The sequence below is a fragment of the Rhinoraja longicauda genome, chromosome 3 (assembly GCF_053455715.1).
Source record: "Rhinoraja longicauda isolate Sanriku21f chromosome 3, sRhiLon1.1, whole genome shotgun sequence".
Taxonomy (NCBI): Eukaryota; Metazoa; Chordata; class Chondrichthyes; order Rajiformes; family Arhynchobatidae; genus Rhinoraja; species Rhinoraja longicauda.
Genome location: NC_135955.1, coordinates 62,300,096 through 62,315,414, shown reverse-complemented (window position 1 = coordinate 62,315,414; position 15,319 = coordinate 62,300,096). Strand labels below are relative to the sequence as shown.

At 39.5% G+C, this 15,319-nt stretch overlaps 1 protein-coding gene across 1 annotated transcript in view; it reads left to right on the top strand.

Moving 5' to 3' along the window:
• Positions 1 to 13,857, top strand: part of lmnb1 (lamin B1) — a 37,237-nt gene extending 23,380 nt beyond the window's left edge. Inside the window, exons 4-11 of the mRNA XM_078396267.1 lie at positions 400 to 570; positions 2,615 to 2,740; positions 2,823 to 3,043; positions 6,217 to 6,442; positions 6,520 to 6,624; positions 9,128 to 9,244; positions 9,613 to 9,708; positions 12,576 to 13,857. Of these exons, the coding sequence (XP_078252393.1) occupies positions 400 to 570; positions 2,615 to 2,740; positions 2,823 to 3,043; positions 6,217 to 6,442; positions 6,520 to 6,624; positions 9,128 to 9,244; positions 9,613 to 9,708; positions 12,576 to 12,617 (1,104 nt within the window). The 3' untranslated portion in view covers positions 12,618 to 13,857. The remainder of the gene's footprint in view (positions 1 to 399; positions 571 to 2,614; positions 2,741 to 2,822; positions 3,044 to 6,216; positions 6,443 to 6,519; positions 6,625 to 9,127; positions 9,245 to 9,612; positions 9,709 to 12,575) is intronic.
• The last annotated feature ends 1,462 nt before the right edge of the window (positions 13,858 to 15,319 follow it).

The window sequence follows — 15,319 nt, the reverse complement described above, 5'->3', positions numbered from 1 at the left end:
ATAAGATCATGAGAGTTACAGAGTAACTGCACAGAATCTCTTAACCAGAGTAGGAGAATCAAGAATCAATGGGTGGGGGTGGGGAGGGATTTAAAATGAATCTGAGGGGCAACGATTTTGCACAAAGTGTGGTATGTATATACAACGAGCTGCCAGAGGAGGTAGTTGGGGCAGGTACTATTGCAACATTTTAAAAAAACCATTTGGACAGGTGGACGGGTTTGATGGGTTTGGAAGCATATGGGCCAAGTGCAAGCAGGTAGGATTAGTGTAGATGGGGCTTGTTGGTCAGCGTGGGCCAAAGGGCTCATTTCCAACAGTATGATTCTGACTATAAATGCAACATTAATTTTACCATTTCTTTTATTAATTTGATATATTTTATCTGTCTGTCTGCAGGAACTTAATGAAACTAAAAAGAGACACGAGACCCGTCTGGTTGAAGTGGATACAGGTCGCTTTGTTGAATATGAGCATAAACTGACCAAAGCTCTTCAGGAATTAAGAGAACATCATGATCAACAAGTGAAAGCCTATAAAGAGGAACTGGAGAAAAACTTCCAAAACAAAGTAATAAAAAGAAAACTGTGATCCCATTTACAAAAACAAATGTGGATGGCACAGTAACATAGATTATGCAAAGAGCGTTCACGTTTCAGAGAAAATGTGACTCAAATTTAACAAATTTTCTTTTGGATGGGATTAAGCTAAAGTGGGTGCAGAAATGATTCATAAGAATGTTTCCAGGACAGGGCGCCTTGAGTTACGAGGAGGATTGGAAAGGCTGCGATGGTTTTCTGTGGAAGGAAGGAGGCTGAGGGGTGACATTACAGATGTTTATGAATTCATGGTGACCATAGAAGAGGTGGATGGTTACTGTCTTCCAGAGTAGAGGAGTCTAAAATAGCGGGCAAGATTGAAATAGAATTAAAGGATGTTCTTTTAGGAAGGAGATGAGGAGAAATATCTTTAGTTATAGGGCAGTGAATCTGGGGAATTATTTGCCACAGAAGGCTGTAAAGGTCAAGTCGGTGGATATTCTTGAGGCAGAGATAGATAGATTTTTGATTAGTACAGGTGTCAGAGGTTATGGGGAGAAGGCAGGAAAAACGGGTTAGGAGGGAGAGCAGCCATGATTGAAAGGCAGAGTAGACTTGATGGGCCGAATGCCTAATTCTACTTCTATCACATGACTATGACCTTATAAGATGAAAGGTTACGATACAAGGAGATTTGAATGGCCACCTTTTCACACCAAGGGTAATGGGTATATGGAATGAGCTGCCAGATGAAGTGATACAGTAGCAATGTTTAAAAAGATATTTGGACAGGTATGTGAATAGAAAAAGCTGAAAGGGATATGGGCTATATGCAGCGATGAGAATACACAGGAAGGCACTTTGGTCAACATGGGCGAATATGGCCAAAGGGCCTGTTTTTGGGGGTCACATGACTTTTCAGTTACTAAACACTTGGATCTTTAGTTGTTAGGTTTGTACCGGCCAGAATAATAGGCTCCAATTTTGAGTGATGTGTGTTTCATTGTGGCTTTGAATAATTCCAATCAGTCTTTAACATTGACTTTCTGTACCTTCAATGTGGTGATAAACTTGGCTGCTTGCAAAAGTCCAGAAGTCTCGTGAAAGTTCAATATACCTATATGAAATGTCAGAACGGGTTTGTCTAATGTACATTTAACCTTAATGTATAAAATCCGCTCATAATTTTAACTTGGCAAGAAATGTTTTCTGCATTGTTGCTTCTCTCACTAATATACATTGGCTTCTACACTGGCAAGATGAGTTTTTTGAGTAACTACAGTGAAGTACGGGTACAATGAAAATCTTGAAGCGACAGCACGCGTGCATTTACTTAGACAGCACATAAAACATACATTATAAATTGCTTGCACTTTAAAAGACAATCAAGAGAAAAGACTAGTACAAAAACACAATTGGCAAAAGTCGATGGTGGTGCATGAGGTAGTCCATAGTGTTCCATTGCTGAGGTAGGATTGGAGTTTTGCAGGTCACTTCAAGAACCTGATGGATGTAGGATATTAGCTGTTCCTGAACCTGGTGGTGTGGGACTTTCAGCAGGGACATTGTAGTTCGGTGTTAAGAATCCTCTATTTCAATGGGGCAGCTCTTTAGCTTGATCTAATCTAATTGGATATTCTTTCTGCAGATAATTGGCATATTGTAAATAATTTGAGCCTTGATCTGTGTAATCATGGCAGTTAAACCTGGGATAAATTGGCAGTGTTGTTTATAATTTATAAATTGCGATATTTGAGTGTTTGGGACCGAGATGATTTTAGGACCGAGATGAGAAAACATTTCTTCACACAGAGTGGTGAGTCTGTGGAATTCTCTGCCACAGAAGGTAGTTGAGGCCAGTTCATTGGCTATATTTAAGAGGGAGTTAGATGTGGCCCTTGTGGCTAAAGGGATCAGGGGGTATGGAAAGAAGGCAGGTACAGGTTACTGAGCTGGATGATCAGCCATGATCATATTGAATGGCGGTGCAGGCTCGAAGGGCCGAATGGCCTACTCCTGCACCTATTTTCTATGTTTCTATTTCAAATATTGAAATTTCAGGATATGTTTTTCAGCTTGAAAATTCAAAGCTTGCATTGGAGATGAACACCAAGTCGGCTAAGGCAACTGAAGAGGAGCTAAATGAAAATTACATGAGGATAGAAAACCTCAGTACTCAGTTGTTAAACTTGCAAAAAAATGTAAGTCTATTCGCTGATAGAATTTACATTATCAGTAATCTTAAAAGAACAATTATAACCATATTTTCTCTCCGTGGCCTAGGCAAAAGTTTGGCAAGAAAGAGCCCAGGAGTTGGAAGCATCCCTGGAAAAAGAAAAAGATGGAAATCGAAGGCTCTTAACAGACAAGGACAGAGAGATGGCTGAGATTAGAGCACAGATGCAGCAACAGCTAAATGAATACGAAGATCTTTTGGATGTCAAATTAGCTCTGGATATGGAAATCAGTGCATACAGGAAACTATTGGAGGGTGAAGAAGAGAGGTAACCTTGGATCCAATGTCTTAAATTTGTAATAGTTTTAACTTTTCAAAAAAGAAGCTATATTTGTGCCTTTTATTGTAGTTATTGTACTGTTATCTGCTTGAGCTGCATCTCTCCAATTGTGAATCCAATTGTTTTTATAGAAAAAACCCCAATTTAATTGTTCTCCTTTGAATTTTATTAAACACCACCTACTCTTGGCTTTCCACAATAAAATGTTAAAAGTGATGTCTCAATACCATTGACCATCTCCCTCTGAGAGCAGTTTTTCTGAAAATTTCTGATGCAAGCAAAATAGTAATTTTATTAGGCTAAGATGCTTGAGATTTCTATCTGAAAAAGATGGACAGGTAGAATTTTCCAGGAGCTTGTACATTTTGATGTTAGTTGGATGCTTGACATTTAATATTATAGCAACAAGGCCACTTAACCACTAGTCTACACTTGCCTTCTGGAAAAAAAAACCTGTTGTTCCCCCAGACTCCTTTTATAACAATCCTCTTACTGCAAATCTCAGAGAAACTGCCCTTTCTTTGAAAGTAGTAACTATCAATTTCCTCTGCTTTTTGAATAGACTCTGCTTTTTTCTGAGTAGGTTGGCATTCTTTGCACAGTAGATTGCTGAGTCGCTAATTTCCTCGACTACCAGCACATCGGCTGACTTGTTTTCAAATTTTTGATTTATCTTCAAACTGTTGAGGATTCATCCAAGTGGGTTGAGAATGGGATGGAGAATCTTGTTATTCACAAGTTATAGTAGAATTAGGCTATTCGGCCCATCAAGTCTACTCTGCCATTCAATCATGGCTGATTTCTGCCTCCTAATCCCATTTTCCTGCCTTCTCCTCACACACTTTGACACCAGTTCTAATTAAGAATTTGTTTATCTCTGCCTTAATAATATCCACTGACTTGGCCTCCACAACCCTCTGTGGCAATGAGTTCCACAGAATAACTACCCTCTAAAAGAGCGCCCTTTAATTCGGAGGGTATGACCTCTGGTCCTAGATTCTCCCATCAGTGGAAACATTCTTTCCCAGACCTCCCAACCTGTCTGAATTTGGTGGAAAGTTGCCGCTGGCCCCGCACGCCCCCGCCGCTGGCCCCGCACGCCCCCCCTGCCGCTGGCCCCGCCCGCCTAGCATGAGGCCCGTTGATATTGAGAGGGGATGGGGTGGGTGAATGGGTGGGATCGGGGGGTGGGGGTGAGCGGAGGAAGGGAGGGGTGGGGAGTGGGAGTGTAAAAAAAACATAACCCTGGGATCTCCTTTAAATTTCCTATCCTCTCTTTCTGCCCGGCCCCCTTCCCCACCCTAAACCAGTGCTCTTTATATTCTCTATATTTTGGATTCCTCGGCCCTAGGGCAAGAAAAAATTCTGACTATCTCTTTCCTCTTCCTTTTACAAACTTTGATAAGATCTTCCCTCAACCTCTGCTCCAGTGAGATAACACCCTGCTAATCTTTTCTTGTAACCTCATTCCGGGCAATATCCTGGTGACTCTCCCCCACACTCTTGGTTTTGCTACGACATCCTTCCTGAATTGTAGCACACAAAAGTATACCCAATATTCCACTTTAACAACTGTTGTGTACGATTGCAATGTGATGTCCCATCTCTTGTTTCACTACTTTTGGGTAGTTTGACACGTGCATCTCATTTCAGTACATCAATATGCTCTGCTCTTTACTTTATGTCCAACCAGAATTTTAGCTCCCAAAGTGTATTACCCAATGCGCCAACAGATTAAATTCTATCTGCCACCACTCTGTCTAACTTTCCAGTTGATCTGTGAACCATTGTAGCCTTAGACAAACTTTATCTATGATTCCACCAGTTGTAGTGTCATCTGCAAACTTACTAATCATTCTTCAAAATCATTTATTTATATGAGCACACCACTTGGTACAGATTTCCCGTCACAGAAATACCCTTCCACCACTATATTCTTCCTCCTAGTCCCTGCCAATTTTGGATCCAGTTCATCCACACACTCTGTAGTCTGGTCCTACGGATTAATAATAATAAATACATTTATTTTATATAGCGCTTTTCAGGATACTCAAAGACGCTTTACAGGGCAAACAAGACATAAAAACAAACAAACAAACAAAAGATTTGTCCTGATTTGTCCTTAAGGCAAAACAGTTCAGTGCAGGACCCTGTCAAAAGCCTTATAAAAATCCATATTAGCAGCACCTTCTGCTCAGTGGCCTTCAATCTCCTTGGTTATCAATCAGATTTGTGAAACATGTTCTTACCTGCGCAAAACTGCTGATTCCCTGCATTTCGAAGTGAACATAAATCTTATAGCAGTTCAGAACCTTCTCCAACAACTTGCTCTCCATTGAAGTTCATCTGGCCAGTAGTTTTGTGGCTTATACCCACTGTCCTTCTTGAATAAGGGGACACTGTTAGCTATCCTCCAGTCTTTTGATACTTCACCCGTGGCTAATAAAGATGCAAAAATATTAATTGGAGCCACAGCAATCTCCTCCAACACGTCCCTTATATCCTGGGATAGATCTGACCCATTCCTGGGTATTTTCCCACCCTATTGTACCTCCTCAGTCCTAACCTTCCTGAAGCAACTAGAATATCCACGTATCCCTTGACTCTCCAGCCATCTCATCCCTCCTCCTCCCCGGTGAATGCTGAGCAGCAATCATTCAGGACTTTCTCATATACCCTGACCCCACATGTAAATTACAGCATTCCTTCCATAGATACCCTCTGCTTTTGATATACTTGCAAAAGATTTTAGGATTTCCCTCACCCTGCCTGGCAAATACAAATTTCCTATACCTGTCAAACTCTTTCTCCATCTCCCCGATTGAACATAATAATATATTTTATTTACCAAAGTTTGCTAAACCTATCTGCGTACCTGTCCAAATCTCTTTTAAATCTGTGACCTTGTGGGTTTTCTCAGTGCGTGGGTTTCCTCGCATATTCTAAAGACGTGTCGGTTTGTAGGTTAATTGGCTTTTGCAAATTGCCTGTAGTGTGTAGTATACAACAGTGGAATAACATAGCACTAGTATATGGGTAATCGATGGTTGGTGTGGATTTAGTGGGCCGAAGGGCCTATTTCTACGTTGTATTTCTAAACTAAAACTAAACCACTGGCACTGCACTATATGAAATGTAATAACATTTTATTTTATTTTCAGATTGAAGCTGTCACCGAGTCCATCTTCCCGGGTGACTGTTTCTCGTGCCACATCAAGCCGCAGTGTCCGCACAGCTCGTGGCAAGAGAAAGCGTGTTGATGTTGAGGAGTCTGAGGCCAGCAGTAGTGTTCGCATTTGCCATCAGGCTTTTGCCACTGGAAATATAGGCCTAGAGGAACTGGATGTCGATGGCAAATTTATACGCCTAAAGAACAATTCTGAGCAGGTACAAATGGGAGAAAAGACTTGCGAGATACATTAGAAGCAAGTTATATGTTTGCTAATTTTTGTTTCTTAAAACAGGATCAACATATGGGTGGCTGGGAACTGATCCGAAAAATTGGTGATGGAACTGCCTCCTACAAGTTTACCACTAAGTATGTGTTGAAGGCTGGACAAACAACTACTGTAAGTTTAAGCTTAATAAAAATTCATATTGATGTGCTCAAAAACTACTCTTTAGCCTCTACTGAGATGCTGCAGGGCAATAAGATAAGAAACAAAATAAATCATTTTGATGGAGATGTTAGAAAATCCAGTGGAGCTTATAACCATCAACTTCTGAAATGTCTGGCCTATCTATGGTAGGGAGCTTTCCTTTTAATGTTGCCTTTGGAAAGAAGTGTTTGTGTATATTCAAACTGGATTACCAGTTATTAAAGAACCCAAATTTTGTGTTACTGTCGCAGCTCCCAGAAAATCTGAAGAGGGATGGTTATGGGTTCAGGAATATCGAGCATTAAAATTAAAGGTTTTTGTCATAACTAATTTTATATTTGTCACTGCAAGCTAAACATTCTCAAGACTGTATGATACACTGGTTAATCACTGGACAAATATCAATAGAAGAGATCACTTGTCAACTTGGTGGCCTTCCATGGTGAAAATATCAGCTGTGTTCCTAAGAGGCAAATGATTGAAATTGAATTAACACCAACTAAACCCACATAATACAAATCTATTCCTAATAATATCCTAATTCATCAATAACATTACACCCACTTTGCATCATGTACATTATAGCAGTTCTACATGTACTTCTGTAGTATAGGTTAATTGTTAAACTTGTTTCCTAACATTGCCCTCATAAAACAGTTGTATGGAGAAGATGGAGAGAAGACTTGCTAAACTGGAGAAACTAGGATAGTTCTCCTTTGAAGAAAATCAGATGGAAGTGTTTAAAAACAAGGTTATATACATTAGACAGGGAAACCTATTTCAGAATCGAAAGACCCAAGAACCAAATGTGACTTACAGAAAATTGTCTTTGCATGTTTACCATCGGGAATGTATGCCTGGGGTAGTAGTGGGAATTGGTTTAAAGGGAAGCTGGTTAATTATCTGAAATGACAGAATTTGCTGGGGTGGGGGTTGTGGGAATACCTGGATTGCTGATTTAGGGTTGATGTGGATTTGCTGAATGGCTGCTTTCTATGCTTTTAACAGTTCAGTGGTTCTGTATTTCATCATAGAAATTGAAAGTTGATACATTTGTATCAAGCTTATAGTAACCAAAAACCTGATTTTTGCCCATTAAAACTGAAGAACTCAAATTGAGCCCAAAATAAATATAATGTACATCAAGCCTTAATATTGTTGTCCTTTTATTTCCTGAATCCTTTTGTCTAACCCTTAAATTGGCTTTTAACCAATCTATGTTCCCATTGTTGGGGGAGTCCAGAACCAGGGGCCACAGTCTTAGAACAAAGGGGAGGCCATTTAAAACTGAGGTGAGAAGGAACTTTTCCACCCAGAGAGTTGTGAATTTGTGGAATTCTCTGCCACAGAGGGCAGTGGAGGCCAAATCACTGAATGAATTTATGAGAGAGCTAGATATAGCTCTGGGGGCTAGTGGAATCAAGGGATATGGGGAGAAGTTGGGCACAGGTTACTGATTGTGGATGATCAGCCATGATCACAATGAATGTCGGTGCTGGCTCGAAGGGCCGATTGGCCTCCTCCTGCACCTATTTTCTATGTTTCTATTTTCCTAGGTATAGTTGTATGCCATGTTTCCATTTATTACACTAAATGGTGGTCTGTGTCATTAACTGATTTAAATAGTCATTAACTGATTTATGACTGATCATAATGAATGGTCATTAACTGATTTATTCTCGTTTACAATCTGTTATTGTGTACTATGTGCCTGCAGGGTTGGAAGGAAAGAAGATCCATATGCACTGTAGGATCAATTATTTATTTTCTTTCAGGATGTATCTTTGTTGGCAAGGGGCAGCATTTAATTATTTTCCAAAATTACACTGGAGAAGGAAGCTATTCTTTTGCTCCACAGTTCCAGGGCTTGGTTAATACATTTCCAGTTTTGTGGCGTAAAGGGGATTCTGCAGTTGTTGTTTCCATGCATCTGCTACCTTTGTCCTTGATTGTGAAGGATGCAGGCCTCCTGTGTAACTTCACCTACTACATTACTCCTTGTTTCTCTATGGTTAATTGATCATTTATTACCCATCAGGGTTCTGTTGTTTTATTGATTAACATATTTTTCTACTGGCATTGTCAGCTCTAATTGATATCGCGTTCCAATTGTTAGTTTCTAATTGTTAAAATCTTGCAGTGTTTAGTTATGTCCTGCTTTTTCTTTAGTCTTTTTGTAAATCTTCATGCCTGGTTCATCTTAATGTATTATTGCCTTTTTCTGTTATGATTAGGGATAATATATGCCTTGCTGTTACGAAAATCTATTTTTATGCATCTTTTGTTACATTCCTATAATTTGTTGATTCACTGATTAATTAATATCCTTGCTTGATTTAATCTGATCTGTGTTTTATCCACTATTTAATCCAAGGAGTTCTTAACTTCAAAAAAAATGTTTACCATGAATTGTGGACACTGGTGATAAATTAATGTTGGTTGTGCTTAATGCTCAATAATCTCACCACTACAGATCTGGGCTTCTGATGCTGGCGTGGTATCTTCTCCTGCCAATCTGATCTGGAAGAATCATAAAGCTTGGGGCACTGGGGCAGATGTGAAAGTAGTTCTCAGGAATTTGCAGGGAGAGGTAATGTTTCTTTCAATTACTGAGAGCAATTTGGCAAAATCATACCATGGTTGTCTTTTAAAATTGGAAGATGCTTCTGTGTTTCTATGAATATTTTTTCTTCAGATTAAATATTGTCTATATCGTTGAGAGAAAAAGGGTATGAGGGTGTTGTATGCAATTAAATAAAAGTGTTATCAAATGTAAATAAGGTTATATTTGAAAAGATAATCGGCTACAATCAGCTAACCTGTTTGTTTGCTTTTTTACAAAAACATATTTAATTATCTGTAAATCTAAAGACATTTTATAGAACAGGTATTTGCAGTGCTATTCTACAGTTTAGCGAAGTCTCATTTGGAAATTAACCTTGCTGATTTCTCCTGCAGGAAGTGGCTGAGAGAACCACAATTTTTACCACCACTCTTCTGGAGGAGGAGGAGGAAGAAATCGAGATTAAAGATGAAGACCTTTTCCATCAACAAGTAGGTCTACCTCTAAGAAATGAAATCATATGATGGAAATTTGAAGGAAAACTACTGTAGTTTTGATTTACTGGTACACCAAACTTTGTTTAGAATCGGCAGCGGAAAGAATGCTCAAGTGCAGGTCCTCCCCAATTTACAACAGGGTTTTGTTCCTGAGAATTGTTTATAACCTGAACAGCTCACCAGTTGGTAATGTGGCTTAACAAAAGATGCCTACACAAGTAGATTGCCCAATAGGAATAGATCATCTGGAGAAACTTTTAAAATCTCGTTTTGCCATTTTTAATAAAGCTGACGTTAACAAATTTAACCCTAGCGCATCTCAGGCTAATAATATACTTTAAAAAGATTTTTCTGCAGACAAGGTTCCAAATGCTATTTGTACATTAAAACAGACAGCACCGTTGGCCCAGAAGGTGTATCTCTAGATAGCATTCACAAACTGAACATCTACATGTTAACTAGAATGTATTTTTCCTGGATTTGATGTGGCAAAACTTCAGTTAATATCAAGGTGTAGCCCTGCAACAGGCAGCAAATTCATGCCCCCCCCCCCCCCCCCCCCCAAAGCTCGCGTGTTTTGGTGGTGCGTAAGTCGGATGTTTGTCACCTGGAGATGATTTGTGTACACTGATGCATGGGTTGTGATGTGGTGTTAGGGGACAAATGCACTCTGGATATGGTTGGCATTGAGAGAGGTTCTAATGCTCAGATTTATTTTTAGAAACAGAAAATAGGTGCAGGAGGAGGCCATTCGGCCCCTCGAGTCAGCACCACCATTCATTGTGATCATGGCTAATCGTCCACAATCAATAACCCGTGCCTGCCTTTTCCCTATATCCCTTGATTCCACTAGCCCCATGAGCTCTATCTAACTCTTAAATCCATCCAGTAATTTGGCCTCCACTGCCCTCTGTGGCAGAGAATTTCACAACTCTCTGGGTAAAAAAGTTTCTTCGCACCTCAGTTTTAAATGGCCTCCCCTTTATTCTAAGACCGTGGCCCCTGGTTCTGGACTCGCTCAACATTGGGAACATTTTTCCTGCATCTAGCTTGTCCAGTCCTTTAATAATTTTATATGTTTCTATAAGATCCCCTCTCATCCTTCTAAACTCCAGTGAATACAAGCCGTCTTTTCAATCTTTCCTCCTATGACAGTCCCGCCATCCCAGAGATCAATCTCGTGAACCTATGCTGCACTGCCTCAATTACAAGGATGTCCTTCCACAAATTAGGAGACCAAAACTGTACACAATACTCCAGATGTGGTCTTACCAGGGCCCCTATACAACCATTTTGCACCATGCTGTTGATTAAAGGAAATAGAAGCAACATGATATAATCCCGTAAAAAGACAGCATCTTTATCCAAGCTTTTTTCATACGATCGCCATGCCATAGGAAGCTTAACTGTATAAATACTTTCTTCGTCTTGCCACCCTTTGCCTGTCTAGCTACCTTTTAGGCATTGGTGGACATACACACCAAAGTTCCTTGCCCCTTCACGCTGAATATCTGCTATTATGTATTCCCTTCTCTTGTTGCACCTCCATAAATTAATCACCTTGCACTGCTCTGGTTTCAGATCCATTTGTTCCTTTTTTTCTCCAACTGTCCAGATGACTCTCCCTACAGTTTATAGCTTTATTTGAGGGTTAATCTCAAGTGTTTTTTGTACTACTTGCAAACTACTTTACCTTGTCCTCTGCATTTGGGTCTTCAACCATAATATGGATAACGAAGCAAAGGATGAATTACTGAGCCCTTTAGAACATCACCTGTTAATGGTCTTCCAGAGACACAACCATCTATAAATAATTTCTGCTTTCCGCCAAAGAGAATGGTGGGCAGCAATTGTCAGATTTCTTTGCTTATGATTGATCCGATACCAAGTGTCTGACGTTGGTGTTGTGAACCGCACAGTTTATCACTGCGCCACCATGTTTGGTGTGTTGTCCTGTAGGTTGGAAGTGGTCAGATTGGCTTTCCAATGGCTTTCCTGATTTAGATATCCAGATATTTGGGAGTGAAAAATAAAGTGCTAGAGTAACTCGGCAGATCAGACAACACCTCTGGAGAATATAACAACATTTTGGGTCAGGGCCTTTCTTCAGTTTACTTGGGAGAGGGACTGTGGAAAACGAGTCGGGGCAGGAGTTGCCTGCCTTGCCGTATCTAATTTGATTTCACTAAATGAGAAACCTGGCTATTGAGCATATGGATTTGCACCTTTGGCTAGATGAAATGTGGTGGAAAATGTCCTTAAAGGGTATTAGCCAATCAGTATTTTTGGCAGTTTGGTTTCATGGTTACTATTATTTGTATGTGTTTTTCAGTTCCATGTTTTTTAATTAACTAGATTCCTTTCCCTTCCCTCTCCCATCAATTCCACTGCCATGATTGGATTTACTCTCAGTTCTGAGTGTAATTTAAAATACTTCTCTTTACTATTCTCCATTGGTATATACGGCATTTCTGAATTGCATTGGAACCAAAGACCTCTTGTAAAAAAAAAAGTGTTATCTGGCTTGTTCATTTGCAGCAAGTAAGAATTTCATTGTTCTGTTGCTGTTACATAGGGCAACTAAATACTCTTGACTTACTCCAACAGTAGAAAATGCTCTTTTTCTACACTTGGTTGCATCAGTTAATGTCATCGATAATCATACAGCTGTCATCACTGCAAATACTACTTATTTTATTTATATATAATTAGTATTTGCAGTGATGGCAGCTACATACATATATATATTTCTGTCATCAGACAGCTATATATGTGTGTGTTGGGTGAAATAATCACATTGTTCTGCATTCCACTAGTTCACTAATGCTATAATTTGTAATTTGTTTTCTTTTTGTTTTTAGGGAGATCCAAGAGCGGCCAACAGAAGCTGTGCAGTAATGTGATCATCTTCCAAGACCACTTCTTTAAAAACATACTGCCTATGTTAAACTTTTAATATTTAGAAATTGAAAATATTTTTGTATTTCAGTAATTTGTATTTTAGATATTTTGTTAATTTCTTTTTGTACACATGACATGGTTCAGGACTTTTTTTATACTGTTGCTGCAATTTTTTTAGAACATTGCAAGGACTAGAATTTAACAAAACCTAATGTGAATGACTTTTTAAAACTATAGAAGATGTTTATCTGAGCATGATTGCAGATCAAACCAATGAGATGTAATTTGTGTAGATGCAGAAACCAGAGTCATTTTGCGCAGCTTGCAAATGTTACTGGACCTTGACTTAAAACCTGCAGCAGGAAAGGGGTGAATAGGCATCTTGGTAAAGACTTATAAATTTACAAATAGCACAGCACTGAGCTTAATCTTAATGTCTTTTTTAAAATGTTTATACCACTTTGGCCAAAATGTAACACAGACTGGGTTGAACATTTCTTGTTTGGTAGTATTTCCTTGTAGTGGAGGGGAACATGGTGTGCTTGAATGCAGTGTTTTAATGTAGTGGTGACCCGCTTGAGTTTTCATGGCAATATAAATAAAACATTGTTTCATAAAATGTTATTTCCTGAGATTGAATTTACTTCTTTAAACTTCAAGGCACATCAACATTTCTGTTTTAACTGCCAGTGTATAATCATTACCAGTGCCTTCAGTTTTTTAAATTTTGAATATGGCTTTTTGATAGTTTTTAGTTTATTGTTACATGTTTTGTTGTGTGCTCTTCAGTCAGGGAAAAGATAATAGAGGATTACAATCAAACTGTTTAGTGTACAGATAAAGGGAAGATACAGTAAAGTCGGATTAAAGATAGTCAAAGGATCTCCAATGAGGTAGATCGGCCAGGACCACACTCTAGTTGGTGATAGTATGATTACGATAGTGGGCTCCAGAGGGTAACAACTGTGGTCACATTTGTGTATTTTACAAAGTTCATGAAACATTAGAATTTGCACTAATTACTACACAAACTGTTTGGGAGAGTCATTGAGAAGCATTTACAATTCAAAGATTGGGATTTTCTTGCACAGCTATTGTTCGTGAAGATTGTTTGCTTTCTCCTAACCTCTGGCCAGTGAACACAACAATAGCAAATGCTTCCTGAAGAACACTTGGATAAAGAAAGCAACGGGTATTGGAGCAAATTTAACCAGCTCATGTGGAGAAATTTGCCTTATTGTTGATTGGGGGGGGGGGGGGTAGAGATTAGTGTCAAACATAGAAAATAGGTGCAGGAGTAGGCCCTTTGAGCCAGGACTGCCATTCAATATGAACATGGCTGATCATCCAGAATCAGTACCCTGTTCCTGCTTTTTCCCCATATCCCTTGATTCAATAAGAGCTATATCTAACTTAGTGAAGGAGATGTGAGACTAGTTTTTAACACAACAATGGGTGTCTAGAACACTGGTGTTTCATTGTTGACCAGTTCCTTATGCCTATAGAGTGGGCTACCAGTGTGAGTGGTATTGCTTTCTGCTGATATCTGCTGGGGAAGCTCATGGTGATGTGTAGCCAATCGAGTTACTCTTATCCGTGGGAAATCCATAACACGTGACCCATGGGACATTGGGTATATTTGGCCATTCCAGAGGGAAAAAAATGCCACCGCTGCCTCTTCCTCCTAGATACAGAAATCATTATAATGGTAATAGGTGTTGCATTCTGAAAGGAAGCTATAAGCATTAATGTTTGCAGCCAAGTTGATTTTCAAAGCTGCAATCAGTAATTTCATTGTTTGGGCTCCAACAGGAAATCCCCCTTTTCTCATAAAATTTAAGGATCCTGTTATTCGGATGTGAATAAACGTAGTAGTAAATTACAATTGATGTTTCTTCAATCTTTATTCTACAGATGATGAATTAAGTTCCAACTGATTTTGATTTAAACTGTTGTGAGGAATAGGCGTATCAGCTTATTTCAGTAACCACTAGATGTCACAGTTGGGTGTATTTCTAACTTGGATTTAGGCTATTTTTGTTTCTCATTGATCTAGTATAAATGTGTGCTTCCACAATGCAAATTGGATTTAACACGATTGATGAATTTGAGAACAATGCATTATAACCAACTTGGTCCATGTTAGACAAGTAATCCTGAACCAGAAACAATAGATGAATTGAGGTCCATTCCCAGGTGACGGTTGATCACTGTGTACAAGTCAAATGATCCTGGGTGGTACAAGAAATCTTGCTATAATCTTCACAAAGCCACCAGGAATGCCAAGAGATGACACCCACTGACTCTAGCAAGGCCAGAGTACAATAACTGACTGCAAGACAAAGTCAGGCAGCATCATTGCTGAGAGTGCAACCCTCCCTGATAAATTTACTGCATTCTATGCTTGCTTTGAGAAGAAGGCCAACAGGGGGATGACATCCATCCTGTCAGACTGGAGTGTGCCTTTTCCCATGGTCACTGTGCAGAAGTTAGATCAGCCTTCCTGAGGGGAACTCATGGAAAACAACTGGCCCAGACAGTCCCTGGCCATGTCCTTAGGAAATGCAGAGACCAAATAGCCAGTGTTCACAGACATCTCTCCCATCTCTGTTCTGAGGTATGCACCTGCTCTGGAGGCACAACATTAGCCGTCATCTGGCACCTCACTCTTATTTATTTCTGTTAGTCAGGGCTCCTGCAATTT